Source organism: Leishmania mexicana, chromosome 20, assembly GCF_000234665.1.
Source record: "Leishmania mexicana MHOM/GT/2001/U1103 complete genome, chromosome 20".
Lineage (NCBI taxonomy): Eukaryota > Euglenozoa > Kinetoplastea > Trypanosomatida > Trypanosomatidae > Leishmania > Leishmania mexicana.
This window is the reverse complement of record NC_018324.1, coordinates 2,458,702-2,482,269: the sequence shown is the minus strand read 5'-3', so window position 1 is coordinate 2,482,269 and position 23,568 is coordinate 2,458,702. Positions and strand designations below refer to the sequence as shown.

The window sequence follows — 23,568 nt, the reverse complement described above, 5'->3', positions numbered from 1 at the left end:
TTGTTCTGGGACCGGCCGCGGCGGAGCTGCTTGCTCGTGTTGAGTCGTGCAACCGTTGTTGGACCTCTGTGTGAAGGGTTGTTGTTGCTGGTGTTGGCAAAGGGACTAACTTTTGCAGTGGTGTGCCCCCTCCCCAATGTGTACAGCTCTCCCTCCGTCCTTCTTCACTGTCGCCTCCGCCTTACCACCAGAACGGGTCAACGATGCGGACAGCGATGATATTCCAAAAGAAAAGTGCGTGACGCACGTGGCGGAAGGGAGAAGGCGGGGGGAGGGGACGTGCACTCGCAGGCCGCTGCACACTCACAGTGAGACACGTGTACGTTTGCCGTTTGCCTTTTTTCCCCTTTATTGTCACTAGTTGACGGAGGACGCCGGCGCTCTTGTCCTCCTCGTGTCGTCATGCCTTCCTCTCCCGTTCTGCACCCCCTCCCCCGTTTTTGTCATTCTCCTACCTTACGCGTGGCACCTCAGCCGGCCTGGTGCACACGCATAACGCGTACGCACGCACGCATGTGTGTGTGTGTCTGTCTGTGTGGCTTTTGATGCAAAGGTTGCTTCTTGTCACGTTTTTTTTGTGCGTCTCTCGCACAAGTCGCGTTCATGTCGCTGTCCGCTGTGCTTTTTCCCGGTTGTCTTTGTGTTGTTTCTAGTAGTCTCCTCATTCTACCTTAGTTGCCTTGGCTGTTCCGTGCCGATGTTTCCGTGCTTGCGTGTGTGGCTGGATGGTGTGATTGTCGCTGTGGTGGCGAGACACGCACACCTCCACCACCCACAGAACGGTTAGGAAGTGCGGCGCGGCCTCTAGAGGGCAGGAAATGGACTGCTTGTCAGTGCTTCCACATGCATGTGCGCGGGAGACGAGTTCCTCCCCTCCCCTCCCCCCACTGTCGTGTGGCGCTTCGCGGGAGAGTATGTGGGGGTGGGGGCGCATTTCCCAACGTCCTCTCTGAATACTCCTCGCTCTGTCTCCGTGCACAACGACGGGCGTGAGTCTGCGCAAGGGAGAGGCAGTGGCCCCATGACGCAATCGGCGACACGTCAATCAATGAAAACGAGCAATCTTGCTCTTTCATCTTCACTACCAGACCACGATGCCGGCAATCAGTCCATCAAATGTGGCGCCTCCCCGCGACGTTTTCCATCGCTTGCACCTTCGATGGATCGCGTCATGTGAGGCACGGCTCACATGTACGCGTGCGGCGACTTCACCACGAAGATTCTGAATGATGAGACCCCTGGGTTGTTGCGCTGCACACCTTCTCGTGATGCCTACCGTCTCCTCCGCACTCTCTTCTCCTTTTTTTCCTCCGATGTGAAAACCCAACGCTCGCTTGGCTGGCGGGGCACTCATTGTGCCTCTTCCACACACACACACACACACACACACACATACGTGGGCACACACCACAAAACGCTGCCCTTCACGGCAACAGTTCAATTTCGCACAGCTGACACGCACAGACGGAGAGACGTGATGAAGACGCTGCAGAGCTCCTTGCGTGGCCGCGGCGGGGGCGGCAACTACCGTGGCCGTGGTCGTGGTGGCGGCCGCGCCGGAAGGGGTGATAGCCGTTTTGCTGCCCGCTTCACTGACCCCCGCTTCAAGGTGTCTGCCCAGGCGAGTCGCCATCCACACCACCGCGCACAGGATGCGGTGAAGAGGGCAGCGCAGAGCGATCCGCGCTTTGCGAAGCACTTCCGCCCAGCTGAAAGGGAGGATGATGTGGAGGCGAGTGATGTGGTATCGACCGTTTCCAGCGACATGAGCGAGCACACGTCATCTGCCTCAAACAGCAGCCATAGCAGGACCGTCGGCGAGGAAGGGGGCGAGTGCATGTCGCTTCCGCAGGAAGAGGAGGCAGCTCTGGACGACGAGGTGGTTGCCTGGGTGCCAGACGAGGTTGAGTTTATCGCAGCCCGTCGCCGCGTCGCCATCGTGAACTGTGACTGGGATCACGTGCGTGCCGTCGACCTCTACGCCATTCTTTTCCACGCCCTCCCACTTGGCGGTCAACTGCTCGACGTGAGCGTTTACAGAAGTGAGTTTGGTAAGCGCATGCTGGAGCACGAGAGGATGCACGGCCCCGACCTGTGGGTGCACGACGGCGATGTGGACGTCGCTGCTGGTGGCGAGGGTGGCGCCGAGGAGGGCAGCGGTGGCGCGATGCCAGAGGTGGAGGAGCTGCCAGAGGACGTATCTGAAGACGCCGTCAGCGAACCCCGCAGCGACGGCTGGGCGGACGATGACCCGAGAATGATGACGGAGCAAGGCGAAGACGGGGAGTGGTTCTCTGATGGCAAGTACCGGCGGTACGAGATGGACCGCATGAAGTACTACTACGCCGTGGCCACCTTCGACTCCCCCGACACCGCTGCCATGGTGTACAACGAACTCGACGGGATGGACATCGAGGCGAGCGGTGTCGTACTGGACCTCCGCTACGTCGATGACGAAGAAACGTTCGAGAGCCCGGTTAGCCGCGCGGATCGAATCCCGGCAAACTTCAAACCACTGGCGTCCTTCAAGATGAGTGCCCTAAGCCAGAGCAAGTTCCGCATTTCATGGGACCAAGACAACGTGTTCCGTCATCAGTCCCTGCAAGACTCCTTCACCGGCACCACGGAGGAGGATGACCTGGCCGCCTACCTCGCCCCGGCAGACTCGGACGACGAGGTGGACGGCAACCCGCTCGACAAGGAGAAGAAGGCACGCGAGAAGCGCAACATTCGCCGTAGGTACGCCGCCCTGCTGGAGGAGGTGGGCGGCATCCCCGAGGAACTGGAGGGCGATCACAAAGGTGATGGGCTCGGCGACCTCAGCAACAACGACATGGACGACCTCGACGACAGCGGCGACGACGACTCCATTAACCGCTTCAGCGATGTTGAGGTGGACGGCGACGACGCTAACGAGGGAGGAGATGGCGAGGAGGACGACGAGGGGTCCGTGGTGGGAGAGGTAGAGGCAACGCTTGACATGGACGCCGACACGAAAGCTGTCAGTCTGCAGCGTGACGCGCGGCTGAGGCAGAAGATGAAGGCCGCTGACCTCTCGAAGCAGGCAGAGCTCAAGTACAAGCTGCGCCGAAAGGAGATGAAGAAGTCCAAGAAGGATATGCTGCGCCAGGAGCGGGAGGCGGGGAAGGCGTACCAGGCTGCGCACGAGGCCGAGGTTCGGCAGAAGCTGAGAGAGTTGATGGGCACGGACGACGGCGCAGTGCGGGTGAGCGGTAAAGAGCGGCGCAAGGCACACGCGAAACAGGTGAAGGAGCGGCTTGTAGAGGAGCGTGCTGCCAAGAAGAAGATGCGCGCCGCCAACCAGCTTGGCGTCACGCAGCAGGTGCAGCACACCCGGCGCGAGCAGGAGGCTCAGAAAGCAGTGGAGCATATTGACGATCGCTTCAAGTCGAAGCTGCTCTCCGACCCGCGCTTTCATTTGGAGGTCTCGCAGAAGGACAAGCGTGTCGCCGATGACGTGGCGCAGTTTGCGTCAACAGTCGCGAAAGCGCGTCAAGGCAAGCGCGGGCGCTCTGACGGTGACGGAAAGCTCACCGCAGTCGACAGCTCGGTAGACGACACCGTCGATTTCTTCTTGGCAAAGAAGAAGACGAAGGCCGTGAGGTAGGTTGACGGCGGCACATGTGTCTTCGTGGACTTCTCCCTCCTTTCTGCTAGCAAGCTGGGGTGTTGTCGGGCACATGACGCGCCCCTTCCTCCTTTCGTCCCCATCCCCACCCCCACCTTTTTTTTTGACTTAACCATCGAATAAGTAACGGTGTAGCACGTCTGACGAGTAAAGAAACAAGGTTGTGAGCAGGGTGGAGTGGTATCCGCGTGGGGCGTGACGTGTGCTGGCATCCGCACGACGGAAGGTTAACCGCCTCTGACGTGATCGATATCACGACAACGGGACACAAATGTGTGGTCACTCCCCGCCTCCAGCTCATCCTCTCCCTATCCCTTTCATGGAGGATATCCGCACACGTCCCGTGGCGGCGGCGTTGGCGGCGACTGAAGCCCCTGCAACGCGCACAAGCCGGAGAGCTCTCACCACCGATTGTGTACGAGCGACCCAGTACGGCGGGCTTGGTCTTCACCAAAGAACCCGTTGTTTTGTTAGCCCCACCGCCAGCCGTCACCGACAGGTCGCTCCCAAGGACGTAGGCGGCGGTGCAAGCACAGCCACAAGCACGCCAAGTGTGTCAGCCCCTCCCCCTTCACCATCCTTCCACACTTTCTTTCTCCCTTTCACGCTACAGCGTCAAACATAAGAGCTCCTCACCACATCATCGAACTAGTGCTGGCTCTGGTGGTTGCCCTTCCCTTCCTCTCGTGTCCGTGTGCGCACTTGTGTGTGCGCGGGCTAGTCGGTGCCGCAACCTCGCGTATTCACTTTCTCTCGTTTCTCATGTCATGTCTGAAGCATCCAGCTCGTTCGCCTGGGCGACGTTGGACGCCGCGCTCACGCGCGGCGATGCAAGTGGCGCTGCTGCGACGGCACTAGATGGCTTGCGTGCGACTACTTTCAACGGACGCGAGCAGTTCTTCTCTCAATTGTACTCGGCGCTGCTAACCCGCGCGCGTGCGCCGGAGACCGCTAGCTGTGTTGCAGCGGCATGCGAAGCACTCTGGGGGATGCCGGAGTTCCGCTCAAGTTTGTCATCCGGCTCCAGCTTGACAGGCGAAGCGCTGCTGCTTGCGGTTGCTTTGGCAACGGCATACACCACTGTCGACAAGCTGGAAAGGGCTATCACATTCGATGCGGAGGTGCTGCACTCCTCCGTGTTTTTCACGTACGATGGGCTTACCCCGTGGGACCGCCTGTCCTGCGTGGCCCGCGTCTTGAGGGCATCGCGAGTCACTGCGAACCCGCGCCACGCGGACTCGGCAGTGCAGAAAGGAATGTCTCTCTACCACAGCGTCGCCGGCCGAGCACGTCGCGAAAGCGGAGACGGGGAGACGCAACGGCATCACCACGTCGTCGTGTGCGCCTACCTGCTAGAGCTCGGTTTGTACCGTCAAGAGCGTCGCGATTACCTGCGTGCCTTGCAGTCCTTTCTTGCCCTGTACGAAAACAGCGGCGATGCGGCGGCGATCCAGCGCGCTGCACTGTGCGCCTTGTGTGTTCGCGCGGGGGAGGCAGATCGGCAGGCAGCGCTGTGCAGTGTCACGCAGCGCGGGGGCGCCGCCCTTCTCGCACTGCCACTGTACAATTACCTGCAGATCGCGTACAATGGTCAGCTTTTCCGCGCTGCTGACGTGGAGGGCGTGCTGGCAGCGGCTGGGTCATACGTGCCACACTCGATTCTTCGCGATGCCCTGCGTGAGCACAACATCACCATTCTCGCCAAGACGTTCGAGTGTGTGCACTGGCGCTCCCTCTGCTTGCACATGGATGACAAACACATCACCGAGAGTGAGCTGCACGACCTTCTCGTGTCTATGGTGCGGTCACAACGGGTCTGCGCCGCGATTCACCAGGACACCGGCTTCATCGAGTTTACCAGCGCTGCTGATGCGCACACGCAAATCACCGACACCGACGCATTCAAACGCATTGCAACGGCAGCGGCGGCGATCGGCAAAGCGCGTCCTGAGCTGCTGCTATAGTGTGAGGTAAAGTTGGAGAGCTTGAAGGGGAAGCTTATGTTTCTCTCGGCGTCGGTGTGTTCCGTCCCTTTGGCTCCTGGCCCTCTCCCGGACTCTCTCATCTCCGCATTTTTCTCGTGATGATCGTCAGATCCGCTTTCTCGCGCTTCCTAAAAACAACAAAAGGATATCCTAGTACATTCGTTGTACGACGTGAGGGGACCACTTTCCTGCGTCCACGAGAAGTCGCTTCACGCCGCGTGTGAGCTGTGGCCTCCAACACTAAGTGGGAGCTCCGCCCTACTCGGTTTGTGCGTGGGGGAGGGGGAGGGGATGGCATGTGACCGAATGCGCACCTACTATCCGGTATCTCCCTCACCCGCGGCGCTTTTCCGTATATACACACAAACAGAGACACTGACACCTACCCACCTCCACCTCTCTTTCTTTTTTTCCTGTGGCCGCTGCTTGCGATAACCGCCGTGACCGTCTACCTCACCACCACCACCCACCCACCCGTCTCCCTCGCCTTCATTCCCCTTTTACTCGCGCCCGCACTCTCCTCCAGTGCGCTCCTGGTCGACATCTCTCTTGTCTGTGGCATACACAAGTGGGCGTGTGTGCCGTAAGAAGGGCACGACGGCATTATATATCATCTTTGTTTTATTTTTTGGCGCGTGTACCTGTACGTGTGTGCTCTCCCTTCTGAGCCTTTTGTTTTTCTGTGCCCCACTGTCGGTGCAGAAAGCACTCATTATCCTTGTTTCCTTTCGCTTTCTTCTCACTGTCTTCTGCACAGATTGCTGCGGTTGTGTTGCGGCACGCCACGACCCCCCCCCACACACACCGTTTGGCGGCCTCTGCTTTCGTTTTGCTGGGCGTGCACGCGTCTTTCATGCGTGCGCACTCTCTCACTTCCTTGCCTCTCTTCGTGTTTGGTGTTGCCGCTGCTGCTGCTCCCAAGAAAACGCTCTTGGAACGCGACATGTGTTTCATCTTCACTGCGTGACGTGAAGATTTTTTTTGCATGTGTGTGTGTATCAGTTTCGCGCTACGCTCTCATCCCCTCCTTCCTAATCCTTTTCTCATCCCTCAGCTGCCTCATCAATGGACATCCGAGGCACGAACGAGTGGGGGCTTCTCGGCGTCTTGGCCGTTGGCGCCTTTGCGTACTACCTCTCTACCTTGAAACCGTCATCAGACCCAGAGAAGCGTCGAAAGGAAGTCCTACGCCAGCTCCATGATGGTGCCGCCCCGCTCATGCTGCTGAAAGGGGGGTTCAGCCCGGCAGAGCTTCTCAATGCCGGTGTGCCGCGGGAGGCTCTGCGCTCCGTCTACCCGGTGTCCTCGTCCATGTTGCCGTCGCAAAACCCGCGAGGGAAGGCGCGCAGCTGCTCACCCAGCACGCTAAGTTTTTCGTATGCGTACGAACCTCTGATGGTGGCGACGGACACGATGCAGGTCGCCTCGGGGGCGCTCAATGACGGTCTGCGCAGCCGCAGCATGAGCACCAGCGTCAGCGACGCCCTTGAGGCCACGCATGGCCACACTGCTCGCTCAACAACCGTGCTGTCGACCCGCTCATTCTGGCAGAACACGGAAAACCTCCCAAGTAACTCTCGGCACTCCTCCGCTCGACTCGCGGCACATATGCAACTGTCACCGGCGCAACATGAGTTTTACGACTGCAACTCGATGGAGCGAAGCAATGCAACTCGCACCCCTGTCGGTGCGATCCGGGTGCAAGTGGCGGCCCTCTCCGCGGCAATCACATGCGGCTACGCGAGCGAAACCGCCGTCTACCACCACCCGCTCGAGGTGCTCCGCTTCGTGCATGAGGATGGCTCCCGGCTGAGTATCATGGCAGAGGACTGCAGTGTTCTTGAAAGCGATGAGGTGCTGACAACCGAAGTGTATGTCAAGCTTTCGCTGGCACGGGCTCGTGCCGCGGCTGATGACGCTAAGACCTACTTCAAAGTGAAGCTCTCCACCGCTGCCCGAAAGATCGCAACGACGGCGATGAAATCGTACGTGAACATCTATGTGGGGCCCTCGCCGGTGATTCTCGCCGGCTTCTACCTTGTCAAGGACAGCACAGCCTACACAATTCAACTGCAGACCAACGCGGACGTCTACGAAGAGCGGCTGGCGGATCTGCTCTACACAGCGCAGAGCGCGCGACTGCAGGGCGCGGAGGAGACGGTGGGCAGCTGGTGCCGTGGTGGACGGGGACGGAACGAGTACCGCGTTCAAGCGGAAGGCGTTGACAGCGTTTATGTCGTGGAGACTCCCGTCGATGTTGTGGTGCGGACGCCGACGGCTCCCCACGCCGCGCGGAGTGAGCTCATTTTGACGCCGTGCCGCAGCGGCGGTGACACTGGGGCACCGTGGAAAGCTACCGTAGTCGTTTGTCCGAACGCGGCGCGCGAGCAGGCGCAAAGCGGAGAGAGGCAGCATAATGTAATCTCACTACTACACGACGCGCACGTGTCGATTGAGCTCACAGTGCACATGGCTGGCAGTGCAGCGACGGGCACGACATCATCGCCGCCGCCGCTGCCGCCTCCACTCGCGACCGTTATGGCACGCGTGGCTACCACCGCAGACAGACAGCGTTCCGGCAGTGTGTACCGATCCGCTGACTTGACAATGCCACTCCCACCACCTGGGCACTTCCGCACGGTCGTATGCGAGCACCCGTATGAGTCCTCCATGACGCTCTTCATCACCTCCTTGACCTCTGCGGAGCTGTTCGAGATGGAGCTACGCCGTCTGAGCCACATGAACGATGAGTCGCTCGAGCAGCTGTTTTCCTACGTGGAGACGCTTCTCCTCACCCCTGCCCGTCCGCGGCGCTCGATGAACGCTGCAGGCCAAGCCTGCTTCTCTGTCGAGGGAATCGCCGTGTCGCCGGCGAAGACGAGGCTGCAGGTGTACGGGGTACAGCTGAGAGAGGAACGCTGGCTCATTTTTCGATGGCTGCGCGCCGCCAGTGCTGCGGAGCCGCCAGAGCTGGAACAGTACCGTAGCGAGCTCGTCAAAAGCACTGTATGTCGAAGTGACTGAAAGAAGGACCGCGCATTGACTTTCATACGACCGGCGAGGAATCGGCCTCTACCCTCTTGTGCTGCCTCCCTTTCCTCCACATCTCCTCTGCTGAAGACACCCGCTGCGTGTAGTGTTGTTTGGGCTGCTGTTATTGACATTGGAACTGGGGCCGCGCTGTCGGCGAACGTGAGAAGCATGGCTACTGCTGCTGCTGTGTATGTGTGTGTGCTTATCTGTGTGCTGTTTGTGCGCCTCCCCCTTTCTGGTCCCCGCTCACGTTGCCCACACAGCGCAAAGACAGAAAATGAAGAGAAATAGTAATCAGTCTTCGCTGTGTGTGTGTGTGTGCGGGAGTCTCTTCTCCGCAGCCCAATGCTTGAGACAGACCCATGAGAGACTTCGTAAACAAGGATCCGAAGAGTCTCAAACCGGACTCGGCATGTCCATGTATCGTTTGTGTTCTTGTAGGGTCTCCGCTCTCTCGCTCGCGCGCTCCGATACCGCCGCCCCCCTCCTCCGCATCCCTTCTTCCTCTGCTCACCGCGTAGCCGCAAGGGCCGTTTCATGCTCGACAACGTGTGCATGTCAGCGTTGCAGGAGTACTTTTCCATTCTGCTTCTCTTTGCCACAATATCGACAGTCCTTCGCTTTCAACCCCATCCTCCCAAACTTGTTTTTCTCTTCCTGTGAGTGTTCCCCGCTGTCACGGGGCACTAGAGAACGTCTGGATGCGGCTCGTATATCTGTGAGCATGTGCATGCGTGCGTGCGTGACTGTGGGTGCACTGATCGAGGCTCTTGTGCTTGCTGGCAGGTCACCACACATACATGTGTGGAAGTATGGAACTCGTTCATATCGGTAGACAGCCGCCGTTGGGGAGCACTTGAGCCTCCCCTGCAGTCGTTCGAGACTGGGGAATATATATATATGTGTGTGTGCGCCCATTGACATCGATGTCCATCTCTCTGTCACTGTCCGCCCTACGGAGCGTTCATCATCATCATCACATGCGATGGAGCATGTGAATCGGTTCCCTGCTACATGGATCGATCCCACGGTGCATGGGCTAGCTATAGGAGCTGGTCGAACGGCGCCCCACGTCCCTCTGCCACATTCAGGTGGATGTTCCACAAGGGCAACCGGTCTGTAGCGTCCTCTCAGAGGAGAACAGGCTGGCACTTCTGCCACTCTTGTACAGTGGATCCCACCTGGCCCTGGCACCTATCCGTTTCTCACTCCGGAACCCTTCCGCAAATGGAGAGTAGAGGGCAATGAGTCTGCATCACCTCGACAAGGAGACCGCTGCAGCGCAACTTTCCAGGAATGACGTCACAGCTGAAGGACGCTCAACCAATCTTTATGGCTCTGGAGCCAATGAAGCAGGCATCGCTCGAGATGGGGGATGTGCGCGGTGGGATCGTACGGCGCCGTAGGCCACAATGAACGCCATCGACGGCCGGGCCGCCCAGAACTACATTTTGAGGGGGGAGGAGATGCAGAGCCAAGGGGGCACCGGCAAACGGTGGACCGGGGAAATATCCTCTGCCTTGTGGTACACGAACTGCCATCGGCAGGCCATGCTGGATCCGCGACTTGCGGGGGATGGGTGGCTGGATGCAAATGGTTCCACCAGTGGTCTTTGGCAGGCAGTGGGAGCTACAGAGACACGACGCACAGATGGCGGAAGCGGCGGCCACAACCGCGGCACCGAGTGACAAGACAGATGCAGGAGTGGCAGTCCAGCAGCTCTCAAAGAGGTGCATGCGGACATGACCTGGAGAGCGCACGGACATTTTCGATGGACAGCGCAGACGATTGGCAACCTGGAGCAAGCTCAACACGCAACCCGAGGGGGGAGTGTGACGGACCTGGAAGGTCGCCTCGTCGCGCATTTCCAGACCCTCGGCAAGAGCCAGGTTAGCGGTTGACGACCGTGCCTGCGGGCCCGTGGAACCCAAGCTGACAGCCCTCACTCACATATTCGCCGAAACGGGAGAGCGCAACCGCAAGGAGATGCCTGAACGACAGGCGTCCTTTTCCGGAGACCGGAAGCGGCGAGAAGCCGAGTGATCGGGGCTACACAAATGGCGGAGCCATTGCGGTCGGCTTTCAGAGTGCTGAGGCAGAAGCCTGTTGGCGGGGCGACTGCGGCTTCTCCTGTGGCCCCGCAGCCTCAACACTGCTCTGCAGAACGTAGGATAGTTGCCCCGCCATGTGGCCCCCAGCGACTCCATGGCAGAGCGTGCCGACGGATTTTGGGGAGAGAGGGAGACACGTAGTTCAACATGCTTGCTCTTCCAGGTACAACCGCCCCGCAACACCTCCACGCTCGATTTCGATTCCGGGACGAGGCCAGCTCGTGCTACGAGATGCGGGTGCTACGAATAGGGCTGCGCGTCAATCCCGAGATCATGCAGACACACGTACACACACTCGTGGTCACCCTTGGAGGCGGTCCCCGCCTACGCGTGGGTGTAGAGGCGGCCTCTTCACAGACAACCGTAGTCGCACAACTCGGCAACCTGCACATCGCGGGGAGGGGGAGAGACAGCGGTGCGACCGTCGGCCACGCTGACGACAGAGGAGACGGGTGTGCTGGCAAGCGTACTTCTTTGTGGGCATGCACTCTGGCCGCCGCACACGGCCTGTGCCTTCGAGTCCAAAAGGCCCTCAGGGGGCACCCTCGAGCGACGAATTCGACGAGGCTCCACCAACTCTCTGGGGCACAGGAAGAGGCGTTCTTCGGGAAAGCTGTGGCTCGCTGCGCACGCTCTGGCGATTCCAGCTGATCGGGTGTCGGTGGCTTTTGAGAGCGGTCCGGGGGGCCGGGGGGTCACGGCAACGCTTGAACCGAGGTCGCATCATACTCGAGCATAACGTACAGCTGCAGTCCATCGGGGTTGCATCAACAGGAGGAAGAAAGTTGTTTTTTGTTTTCTGTGCGCGATCGTCAGCTGCCCACGCCCGGTTGCGGTTACGCAGCCGACGAGACAGACGTTGAACGCTCACACCGATTCGTCCTCCGCTGGATGGGGTGATTAGTCCATCCAGCAGGGTAGAAGCTGGACAGCAGTGGTTGGTGGTGGATGGCAGACGGGACTGGAGCGCGTGCAGCTACCCAAGCGTTTGGTTCTATGTGAGTCGCCGTCCCTCTCGGATCCTGCGGACACCCTTTCCTGGGCAACACGTCCGCGCTTCCCGGGTCGTGTAAGGGATACGAACGTAACTTCGCCATGAACCATGAGCGGCACCATCGCTCTGAAGGCGATAGCCTCATTCAGAGTGTGAGCTAACAACACGCGCCTCCCTCCCTCTCGCGATGCAGCCAAGCAGATGCCCCGATTCGGATGTTGTGGCAGACGTACGAGTTGTTTTTTGAACGCATCGTTGCCCATCCTTTTCTTCGCCGGTACGCCACGTGTGATACGGAAGAACAGAACTCTCTCTCCCACACACACGCACGCACGCGCACGAAAAGGGCGCTGATATTCTCTATTCCCTGCCACCAGATGTTTCATCGATACAGACATAAGCATGTCCATGCGTGCATGTAGATGGGTACGGTATCCAAAACTCCCAGTAAACGTCGGCACAATCCTTTTCCCTTTTTCCTTATTTACGTCCCGTTTGTCGATTCTTTTCCTGGCCGAGGTGAACTCTTCTCCGCCTCACTCCGGGTGTGAGCCTCCTCTAATGGCCTGAAACTGGCGACACGGCCTGTTGTTTGGCCAATAGCCTACTAGCGATGCGAAAAGGCTTGGAGGAAAAAGGGTCGAAGCAGGCGAAATCAAGCAGGCAAAAGGAGGTGTGAGGGATGACTTCACACACGTACACACACGTCGTACGTGGCCCCATGTACAGGCCATGCAGGCACACACATATATCATGCGTGGATGTGCCGCTTCTTATCCATGGACAGAAATGGAATTTGTCATGCGCGTGACGCTTCCGGTCTCGCGTTCCCCCGCGTCGATTCCTGTTTCTCGGGACAGAGGTGGCACTTTTCCAGCTTGGCTTCCGCGCATGCCATCGCATCGCGCGCTTGTGGCACGTGGTGTAGAAAGTCAATATCATCTCTCATGCTCCACTCTCCTTCAACACCTCCTCCCCCCTTGGGCGCTGCGACATCTGAGCTTTTATGGCGCGTGACTTGTATAACTCAACCTCACCTTGCCCTATCATGCATTGGAGAGTCTAAGCACGTATTTCAGGTTTATCGAGAATCCCCTTTTCCACGGCAGGGCTATGGCGGCACTCCCGCAGCCCTACGAAACGCGCCTGGTGGCGGTATCTGCCTCTAGCGTCAACCAGCAGCGCATCAACTACGGCAGTCGCGTGCTTTTGCCGTCAAGCGTGCTGGATGACCTTTGTCGCATCACTATGGTGTATCCCCTCCAGTTTGAGATCATCACTCCTGGTAAGAAGCGCGTGTACGCGGCTGTTCTCGAGTTTAACGCGCAGGCAGGCTCTGTGGTGCTACCGGACTGGATGTTCCAGCACTTGGGGCTCTGCGGCACGATGGTGGTGAAAGTGCAGAGCTGCAGTCTTCCGCCAGGCTCCCTGGTGAAGCTCCGACCGCATCAGAAGGCTCTTGTAATGTTCGAGAATCCGCGGCACCTGCTGGAACTGCGCCTCGCCCAGTATCCCGTGCTCACCAAGGGCACCACAATCGTGATCAGCTACGTGGATCGTGAGTTCCAGCTGGACTTGGTGGACATTATTGACATGAAGCAGGAGTTCGTCAATGGAATCCTAACGGTGCGCGCAGACGGTGCACCAGTGGAATTGAAAGTAGACTTTGAACGGCCACTTGACATGCCACCGTCACCTCCAGAGACACCAATTTCTGCGGTAGCATCACCGACTGGAGTCAACGTTATCGGTGCAAGCAGTCCTACTGGTGTGCAGTTTCAACCCTTTAACTTTCGGCCGCCTAGTCTCACGGGCGTCCCCAAAGTGGCTGCAGTGGCGCCACCGCTGCAGCACCAGCCAGGGCAATCTTCCTCCTCGTCCTCCGGACCAAAAGGCGGCAACTCTGCCGCCAAGCCAGAGCAGCCTACCTTCACCGGTGCGGGCCGAACCCTACGTGGGGTCCTCCCGTCTGAGAATCAGACGAACGAAGCTTCAGCAAGCGCCCCTGCCGCGCCGCCGACTGCGCGTCCCTCTGCGGAGGAGCTCCGTGCCATGCGACTGAAGGCCCTCGGTGGAGGTGGGCGCTCATGAGGCCCTCCTATTCATGGGTATGTGTGCGCATGTGTAAGTTTGTGCGTGCCTGTGTCTGTGTGTGTGTGTGTGCGTGTGTCGTCAGACCCCCTTCCCCCTCTCTTCCACCCCATCACGCGCCACACCTTCTCTACCGTCTTCCGAGGCAGGAAGAAAGAATGCCCTAGCAAACTACACGTGCCCGTCAGTAGATTCATCTATTACAAAGGTGCACGCTCCGCCGTTTGCCACGGCGTGTGCGTGCCCGTGTGCGGAAGTGCGTTCATCAAGCACCGTCATGGTTGCTCGAGCCCCCACACCACCGTCCACTCAACAATTATCTGCGTCCCACCGGAAACCCTCAAATCGACCATCCATATCTCTCCCTTCCTCCCTCCCTCGCGCTTCATTTTCTTCGGCTGCGTGTCCGCATGCGCAACACCCTTGGCGCACGCAGACACTCACTATAAGCTGAACTAGATCCCCCTCCTCCCTTTTTTTCGTTGTACGCCGCGTGCGCCTGTTCTCACGATCAACTCTACCGGCGCATACGACTCGCTCTCTCTCTAGCACACTGCAATCCCAGCATTCATCTCCCACACCACCCTGGGCCACGCAGCGCCTTCGAAATCACAACCGCACAACGCTCGTTTGTCTGTTCACTTTCTTCGCCACTCACATCTCCCCCGCATCCCGTCCCCTTTTTCTCCGCTCATCTCCAGGCCTCCCTGAGTGCGTACCCGAGAGCGGCAAGTAGAGAAAGGAACACAGATACAGCACCATGGCCTCTAGGCTCGTCCGTGTGCTGGCGGCCGCCATGCTGGTTGCAGCGGCCGTGTCGGTCGACGCGCGCTTCGTGGTGCGCATGGTGCAGGTGGTACACCGCCACGGTGCGCGCAGCGCACTCATCGACGACAACACGACGGAGATTTGTGGCACCCTGTACCCGTGCGGTGAGCTGACCGGCGAGGGTGTCGAGATGGTCCGTGCTATCGGCGAGTTTGCCCGCAGCCGCTACAACAACCTCTCATTGGTGGAGAGCCCTCTCTTCCCGTCGACGCGGTACAACTCCTCTGTCGTGCACACACGCTCCACCCACACCCAGCGCACCATCCAGAGCGCGACCGCCTTTCTGCGCGGCCTCTTCCAGGACGACTACTTCTACCCGGTGGTGTACTCGACCAACAGAACGACCGAAACGCTGCTCAGCACTGACGCGGTGCCGTCCGTGGTGGGCCGTAGCTGGCTCGACAACCCGGCGCTGCACGCCGCCCTCAACCCGGTGATCGATGAGCACCTCAGCTGGGACGCCATCCAGAGCGCTGCCAAGGACGCATGGGTCGAGGGCCTGTGCGCGGACTACAACGCCCGCACCAACTGCGTCCTCGACATGTACGACGTGGCCGCCGCCTTCGAGGCCGCCGGGCGTCTTGACAATGCCACCAATCTCAAGGCGGTGTATCCCGGCCTTCAGGAGGTGAACGCCGCCTGGTTCAAGTATGTCTTCAGCTGGAACCACACGAGCAAGCTCGATCTCACGCAGGGCTCCGCCTCGCAGAACCTTGCGCAGACGGTGCTGGCCAACATCAACGCCCACCGCCTCTCTCCGTCGTACAACATGTTCCAGTACAGCGCTCACGACACAACGGTGACTCCCTTGGCTGTCACGTTCGGTGACCAGGGCGAGACGACGATGCGTCCGCCCTTCGCGGTTACCATCTTCGTGGAGCTGCTCCAGGACACCGCAGATGCCAGTGGCTGGTACGTGCGCCTCATCCGCGGCAACCCTGTGAAGGCAGCCGACGGCACCTATGTCTTCCAGGAGTCTGGTATCAAGGCATACTGCATCGATGAAGCCGGGAACAAGTACCTCGCACACACCGGCATCTGCCCGCTGAATAGCTTCCGCCGCATGGTCGACTACTCGCGCCCCGCCGTGGCTGACGGTCACTGCGCCATGACACAGACTCAGTACAGCAACATGGATTGCCCGCGCACTATCGCGGACAACAAGCCGGTGCCGTCGCGCTGCTGGCTCTACCGCCACGTTTGCCCTAGCAAGGCATGCCCGGACAGCTACATTCTCTCCGCGGTCGACCACCAGTGCTACCCCGGGCCCGACGTTACGAACCCCACCAGCAGCAGCAGCAGCGAGGGTACCACCACCAGCAGCAGCGAGGGTACCGCCACCAGCAGCAGCGAGGGTACCGCCACCAGCAGCAGCGACGTTACCACCACCAGCAGCAGCGAGGGTACCGCCACCAGCAGCAGCGACGCTACCACCAGCAGCAGCGAGGGTACCGCCACCAGCAGCAGCGACGCTACCACCAGCAGCAGCAGCGACGCTACCACCACCAGCAGCAGCGAGGGTACCACCAGCAGCAGCAGCGACGCTACCACCAGCAGCAGCGACGCTACCACCACCAGCAGCAGCGAGGGTACCACCACCAGCAGCAGCGACGCTACCACCAGCAGCAGCGAGGGTACCGCCACCAGCAGCAGCGACGCTACCACCAGCAGCAGCAGCGACGCTACCACCAGCAGCAGCAGCGACGCTACCACCACCAGCAGCAGCGAGGGTACCACCAGCAGCAGCAGCGACGCTACCACCAGCAGCAGCGACGCTACCACCACCAGTAGCAGCGAGGGTACCGCCACCAGCAGCAGCGACGCTACCACCACCAGCAGCGAGGGTACCGCCACCAGCAGCAGCGACGTTACCACCACCAGCAGCGAGGGTACCGCCACCAGCAGCAGCGACGCTACCACCAGCAGCAGCAGCGACGCTACCACCACCAGCAGCAGCGAGGGTACCACCAGCAGCAGCAGCGACGCTACCACCAGCAGCAGCGACGCTACCACCACCAGCAGCAGCGAGGGTACCGCCACCAGCAGCAGCGACGTTACCACCACCAGCAGCAGCGAGGGTACCGCCACCAGCAGCAGCGACGCTACCACCAGCAGCAGCGAGGGTACCACCACCAGCAGCAGCGACGCTACCACCACCAGCAGCGAGGGTACCGCCACCAGCAGCAGCGACGTTACCACCACCAGCAGCGAGGGTACCGCCACCAGCAGCAGCGACGCTACCACCACCAGCAGCAGCGAGGGTACCACCAGCAGCAGCAGCGACGCTACCACCAGCAGCAGCGAGGGTACCGCCACCACCAGCAGCGACGCTACCACCAGCAGCAGCAGCGAGGGTACCACCAGCAGCAGCAGCGACGCTACCACCAGCAGCAGCGACGCTACCACCACCAGTAGCAGCGAGGGTACCGCCACCAGCAGCAGCGACGCTACCACCACCAGCAGCGAGGGTACCGCCACCAGCAGCAGCGACGTTACCACCACCAGCAGCGAGGGTACCGCCACCAGCAGCAGCGACGCTACCACCACCAGCAGCAGCGAGGGTACCACCAGCAGCAGCAGCGACGCTACCACCAGCAGCAGCGAGGGTACCGCCACCACCAGCAGCGACGCTACCACCAGCAGCAGCAGCGAGGGTACCACCAGCAGCAGCAGCGACGCTACCACCACCAGCAGCAGCAGCGAGGGTACCGCCACCAGCAGCAGCGACGCTACCACCAGCAGCAGCGAGGGTACCGCCACCACCAGCAGCGACGCTACCACCAGCAGCAGCAGCGAGGGTACCACCAGCAGCAGCAGCGACGCTACCACCAGCAGCAGCGAGGGTACCGCCACCACCAGCAGCGACGCTACCACCAGCAGCAGCAGCGAGGGTACCACCAGCAGCAGAAGTGACGCTACCACCAGCAGCAGCGAGGGTACCGCCACCACCAGCAGCGACGCTACCACCAGCAGCAGCAGCGACGCTACCACCAGCAGCAGCGAGGGTACCGCCACCACCAGCAGCGACGCTACCACCAGCAGCAGCAGCGAGGGTACCACCAGCAGCAGAAGTGACGCTACCACCAGCAGCAGCGAGGGTACCGCCACCACCAGCAGCGACGCTACCACCAGCAGCAGCAGCGAGGGTACCACCAGCAGCAGCAGCGACGCTACCACCAGCAGCAGCGAGGGTACCGCCACCACCAGCAGCGACGCTACCACCAGCAGCAGCAGCGAGGGTACCACCAGCAGCAGCAGCGACGCTACCACCAGCAGCAGCGAGGGTACCGCCACCACCAGCAGCGACGCTACCACCAGCAGCAGCAGCGAGGGTACCACCAGCAGCAGAAGTGACGCTACCACCAGCAGCAGCGAGGGTACCGCCACCACCAGCAGCGACGCTACCACCAGCAGCAGCAGCGAGGGTACCACCAGCAGCAGCAGCGACGCTACCACCAGCAGCAGCGAGGGTACCGCCACCACCAGCAGCGACGCTACCACCAGCAGCAGCAGCGACGCTACCACCACCAGCAGCCACCAGCAGCAGGTGACCACCACCAGCAGCAGCAGCGAGGGTACCACCAGCAGCAGCGACGCTACCACCACCAGCAGCGACGTTACCACCACCAGCAGCAGCAGCGAGGGTACCACCACCAGCAGCAGCAGCAGCAGCAGCAAAAGCACAAGTTCATCGGATGTCCCTTCCTTCAAAAAGCCCGCGAACTGGAGCCCGCGCGTTCTCTCGCCGGAAAGGGGCCGCCACATTGCCGGGGACATCATCCGCCGCGTGACGAACGGTGTTACGATCGGTGCGGGTGTCCGAAAGCACGATGAGTACAGCCGGCACCGCCAACAGTAGCACAACGGCATGTAACTCTTTTGTGCATGTTTGAATGGAGAGGAGGCTTCTGTACAGCGTACATTGTTTCGAGAAGGTATCACAACCGCTCGTTTCACCCCCGTCATCTTTTCATTTTGATCTCCGTCGTCTCATACTGCCTTTGTGGGCTCTCTCTGGGTGTGGGCGCTTGTGCGTGTGTCGCTGTAAAGTCGTTGACGCCATCGCTCTTACCTGTGGGCTATTTTTTTAATTATGGTTTATTATTACTTCCCTCTCTGCGCGTCCCTCTGCAGTAGATGTACGACACGAAAAAAATGGATAAAATAAATTTGTATCATGTACAAATCTCTCTCTTCTTACAAATATGCACACGCACACACACACGCACACACATACGTGCGTGCATCTCATGTGCGCAGACAGTGTGCTACCAAAGGCTGCCAAGCATGTGTGTGCACCGTACGCACACATGTGTATATGTATGTAGGTATGTATGAAGCAACAACAAAGAAAAACAGAAACATGAAAATGGTTTTCTTTCGTTTAGTTTATATACAGATATATATATGTGTGTGGGGAGTCGGCGAGGAACAAAGGAGCAAAACACAAAGGAGAACGTCACGTAAGACGGACGAGCGTGTTCACCAAGCCTCTGTATATGCTCTGCTGTTCGCATATGTTGTGGGTACGGGAGGGCGTGTGGGGTTCTGTCATGCCCACACGCCATACTCCCGTCGATGCACATTGTGATGCTCTTCCTCCCCGTTTCTTTTTAATTGTGGTGCTGTGTCGTTGAAATCGCAGCTTTCACATGCGCACGTAAATGTATACAATTCGGAGGTATGCGTTCATCTTTTCATTGTGTGTGCGGCATTCCTGCGCGCTATTTTTTATGTTTCCTTTTTCTTTTCAGGTGTGGTCTTCATCTCTACGGGGAGCTAAGCTTATCGTCGTTATGGATGTGCATCTGATGATGTGCTCGCAGTGATGGTAATCTCATTTTATTCGTTTGTTCTTTGTTCTCTTTGTGCACCCACGTCACGAGTGATCTCGCCTCAGTCTGTCTTCCGTCCTTGCGGGGTGGACCGCAAGGGCGGATCTGACAGGCGGGCAGAATGGGCACTGCCAGAGGAGCCGCCGCCAACTGCATGCAGCACGGACCTGGTCGCCGGTCTCAGACGCCACGACGACAGGAGACGACCCTCGCCCCGTCCCGCAGAGGCACCTCTCCGCACCTGGTATCCCTGCAGTGGCAGGCGGCCGGCGGTGGCGACATGGCGCGCAGCGTGCTGCCCGCTACGCCGCTAGAACTGTTGCACCTCCGCCCTCCACACCCCACCCCCACCCGCTGTTTGCTATGAGAGCGTCCGACCCGGCGTTGCGCCCGGTGTGCTACGCGCGACTTGCCGACAGCTCGAGGCTCAGAGCACACTTCCTCTCACGCCATGCTCCTGCACGCAGTGACCTGCGCACGCGCATCTCCCTCGCGCCGCATGTGGCTCCGCCGTTGGCTGTCCATCGCTGCACCCCTATGCCTCTCTTCCGGATGGCACGCTATGAGCCCTTCGCGCGCTGGCACACGTCTCTGCGCGGGCCCCTTTCGCTTGGCACGGCCACGCCTGTCAGAGGCGTGCGGACTCAGGAGGGGGTGGAATGCCCCTGCCGCCACAGACTCACGGCGGCGTCCCGCCTGTCGCGGCGCATGCGGGCAAGCCACGCGGACACGCCGCCGTCCTGCAACGAGCCCCGAGGCCCGCTGGTGTGGGCACTGTGCGGCACCTCCTCCATCCGCCCAGGTGGGCTGATGTGGCACAGATGCCGGCAGCGTCACGAGAGCACCCTCGAGTCGTGCAGGCGTCGGTGCGGAGGGCAAGGTCTGGGCCTGGCCGAGAAGTCCGTTTGACGAATGAACGAGACCCGAAAGCGTAGCGAAGTGTCAGCCTAATGCATCCCATCCCCTATGTCTGCCAACACAGAATCATCCCTGGTTGTGGAAGGTTGCGGCACGTACGATGTGGGGAGTTGAGAGCAATGTTATTGCTGCTGGTGTCGGCGGTCAGATCTGGGTCAGTCTTGCGTCCGAGCGACTGGGGATAGCGAGCATGTTTCTGCCATCTGTATGGTGGGAAAAATGTCCGCGTGTCGGGAGCGTATCTCACTCAGCACCTTCACACGGCCCACACTGCTGTGGGGCGCTTGAGTCGGGGTGCAGCGGAGCTCATGCTCCTCGGCCGAATGGACTAGTTAAAGAAAAGGAAACACTTGTACCTTTCTCCATGCAGTTGTGTCATTGTGATCTCACCCTGTGGGGAAAAACTACATCTTGTGCACTGATTTTTTTCTTTTGTTTTTGTCGCGTCAAGAAGGGGCAGACGGACAAAGCCCATTGTCAGCAATTTTTTTACTCGGCTCTGCTTTCTCATTTTAGAGAGCAACTTTGAGAGACACTGGCTGCGCGAACAGTTTGGCTCCAGCACCCGGTAGTTCTGCCTCACGCTTCTCTTAGCCCGTCCCCCCTCCTCCTCCTCCTCGTTCACGCATGCCACGAGAGCTTCACCATCCTTCACTGCACCGCTGCTACCCCTTTTACCTCCTCCTCCTTGTATCGTTGTGCTCTCTCTCTTTTGTTTTGCATTCTGTGGTGGGACGGGCGTGCTTCTGCCTTTCCTCCTTCATTGCTTTCAGACCCCTTTGGGCAAGCGAGGACGCACTCGCGTACAGCAATGGGTCAAGGGCTGAGCGGTGGGGCAGTGCTGGGCACGGCGCTCTCCATGGCCGCCGCCCCTGCCCGAACGTCTCTGGCAAATCACACCTTGATCATCGCCGCCTGCGCTGGCATCGGTTTAGCCCTCGACTTCACCAGCGACTGCCTTGCGAAGGAGGGGAAGATCATGATCCACCGCGACGTGGTGCTGAATGCCCACGATGTCCTTCGACACGTGTACACCTTCTACGCCCCATGCGATTCCAACGCGATGGCGAAGCTGTTCCGTCAGAAACATGAGTGGCTTGTGCTCGAGTCGCACGGGCGCAAGTTCTATACCGTGCAGAAGTGCCCAGGCACCGGGGATGTCGTAATGGACATGCGCCTCTCGCTACGCGCTGCGAACGACATGGGACTCGCGGCGGCCGGACGCCCCACACAGACGGGCGAGATTCGGCAGCATCGTATGGACATGGAATTCGACATCCCGAGCGAGGTGCAGGTGGCGTACATGATTGCGTGGCTCCGCAAGGAGGACCCTCGCTGGGCCTTTTCCACCGAGAACAGTAGCCAATTCACCACGCGCGCCCGCTACGCTTTGAACGACTTCTGAAGCGGCTGCGAAGAGGAAACGCACGGACGCTTGCATTTCGGTGAAGCGAGTGCACACGTGCATGACGTGCTCACAATGCTCACTCTTACGGCTAGCGCGGAGCCCGTGCCGCGTGGAGCAAGTGAAACAGTAGCAATGACTTCGAGGCACACAAGTTTGGTGGAGACCACGAGATGAAGTGTCGGTATGTGTCACTGGCGCCTTGCACGATTAGCGTCTCACCTCGTTCTCCGAAACGGCTCTTCATGCGCTACAGACGCAGGCTCCAGGGCGTGCCCCGCATTCTCTGCTGTGCGTCAAGTCTGTACTCTCTCCCTCCGTCTGATTTGCCCCGCCTTCCTCTTGCAACGCGTCTCTCCCTCTTTCTTGGCCCAACACGGGCACGTTCTTCAACGGGAGTGCCTCATCTGTCCTCCATGTTCCATGCTGCCACCGTTCGCCATCTGGCTCCTCCACCCAACTGTGAAGCAGTCGAGGCGGGCAAAGCAGCGTTGCATTGCAACACACCGAAAAGATGAATCGCGAGCAGATTGCCCGCCGCATCGACCTCGTCGGTCCCTCCACCGGCGCCATCGTCGGCGTCGCCACGTGGTGTGCCCTGCACGGCGCCGAGGCGGAAGCCATTCTGAACTACGTAGCGGAGAAGATGAAGCACAGAAATACAAGTGACGCGCAGCGGGCCTCACTGGTGTATGTGATTCACGAACTGCTGCTGAGTTGCGCTACCCGCGGTGTCTCAGAGAACGCAAAGCGCTCCATCCTAAAGGCCGTGAGTCTCACCCTGCCAAGCGCGGTGAAGGACACGCTGCGGCAGAGAGCAAGCGATCACACGGCTTTCCTGATCGCCTTGCAGAAAGCATCGGAGTGGTGGGGTATGCTGAACCTGTTCCCGGCGGCCTGGCTGACAAAGCTGCAGTGCACCGTTCAGGATGGGCAAGAGAACACCGGTCACCGCACTACCGTCCCCTCTGCCTTGGTGCAGGTTGCCAACCTCCTCCAGCGCTACCAGCATGCAAAGGAGCAGTGGGTGCAGAACAGGAGCATCAAAGCAGAAGAGGGGCACACTGGCAGCGGGGTTGCGAGTGGCCAAGACACCGCAGCGCCGCTGGCAGGCGGGGGTGCGGGCGCTAGCAGTGCCGTTGTGGACGATGCGGCAAGGCGATGCCTCATCGCCTTGAGGAAAGCCGTGGAGGGTCGCTTTGAGAGAAACGCGGCATTACTAGCGTGGTGCGAAGCAGAGCGTGCCGAACTTGAGGGTCGCACCACCACCTCAAGCGCCGGCGGTGGTGTAGTGAAGATGGCGCACAGCACCTCGCCTCATGTGCCGACTCACGGCGGGGCAAGTAGCAGCTATACAGTAAAGGAGGAAGGCGGCCACGGTGGTGGCCCGTCGGGAGAGGCCAATGACGACGATGATGTGCTTGGCTCCTTCTTCTCCTGATACATCGATTGGGGGGTCACTCAGTACGCTTTTTGGGTTTGTGTGTGTGTTCGTCTGTTCGTGACGACCGGCGTGTTGGCCCCGTGTGAGCACCGGGAAACGACGTCGCGCCGCGCTCTTCTCCGTTTCTCTTGCTTAATAAGCAAAGGCTCTCAACAGATGACATTCTGGGTCTGTGTGTATTATGTGCATATGGGGAACCTCGGTGTACATCGGCCTCACCCTGCCGCTGTCACGCACACAGGATATTGCGTGTCCCCCTTGGGACTCGACGGCCC

The 23,568-nt window shown here is 59.8% G+C and overlaps 7 protein-coding genes across 7 annotated transcripts; all 7 read left to right on the top strand.

The window, feature by feature from the left end:
* Positions 1-1,765: 1,765 nt before the first annotated feature.
* On the top strand, positions 1,766-3,628 carry LMXM_36_6520 (conserved hypothetical protein; the record flags this gene model as incomplete). The annotated part of the gene is made up of 1 exon (XM_003874961.1): positions 1,766-3,628. The coding sequence occupies one exon, from the start codon at positions 1,766-1,768 to the stop codon at positions 3,626-3,628; it is 1,863 nt and encodes a 620-aa protein (XP_003875010.1).
* Positions 3,629-4,416: 788 nt separating this feature from the next.
* Positions 4,417-5,613, top strand: LMXM_36_6510 (conserved hypothetical protein; the record flags this gene model as incomplete). Its single annotated transcript, XM_003874960.1, has 1 exon — positions 4,417-5,613. One exon carries the CDS (start codon positions 4,417-4,419, stop codon positions 5,611-5,613), a length of 1,197 nt encoding a protein of 398 aa, XP_003875009.1.
* Positions 5,614-6,699: 1,086 nt separating this feature from the next.
* On the top strand, positions 6,700-8,658 carry LMXM_36_6500 (conserved hypothetical protein; the record flags this gene model as incomplete). Its single annotated transcript, XM_003874959.1, has 1 exon — positions 6,700-8,658. The coding sequence occupies one exon, from the start codon at positions 6,700-6,702 to the stop codon at positions 8,656-8,658; it is 1,959 nt and encodes a 652-aa protein (XP_003875008.1).
* A 4,227-nt stretch (positions 8,659-12,885) lies between these two features.
* Positions 12,886-13,863, top strand: LMXM_36_6490 (putative ubiquitin fusion degradation protein; the record flags this gene model as incomplete). Its single annotated transcript, XM_003874958.1, has 1 exon — positions 12,886-13,863. The coding sequence occupies one exon, from the start codon at positions 12,886-12,888 to the stop codon at positions 13,861-13,863; it is 978 nt and encodes a 325-aa protein (XP_003875007.1).
* An 844-nt stretch (positions 13,864-14,707) lies between these two features.
* On the top strand, positions 14,708-18,550 carry LMXM_36_6480 (putative histidine secretory acid phosphatase; the record flags this gene model as incomplete). Its single annotated transcript, XM_003874957.1, has 1 exon — positions 14,708-18,550. One exon carries the CDS (start codon positions 14,708-14,710, stop codon positions 18,548-18,550), a length of 3,843 nt encoding a protein of 1,280 aa, XP_003875006.1.
* Positions 18,551-21,255: 2,705 nt separating this feature from the next.
* Positions 21,256-21,849, top strand: LMXM_36_6450 (conserved hypothetical protein; the record flags this gene model as incomplete). The annotated part of the gene is made up of 1 exon (XM_003874956.1): positions 21,256-21,849. The coding sequence occupies one exon, from the start codon at positions 21,256-21,258 to the stop codon at positions 21,847-21,849; it is 594 nt and encodes a 197-aa protein (XP_003875005.1).
* Positions 21,850-22,363: 514 nt separating this feature from the next.
* Positions 22,364-23,290, top strand: LMXM_36_6440 (conserved hypothetical protein; the record flags this gene model as incomplete). Its single annotated transcript, XM_003874955.1, has 1 exon — positions 22,364-23,290. One exon carries the CDS (start codon positions 22,364-22,366, stop codon positions 23,288-23,290), a length of 927 nt encoding a protein of 308 aa, XP_003875004.1.
* Between the last annotated feature and the right edge of the window lie 278 nt (positions 23,291-23,568).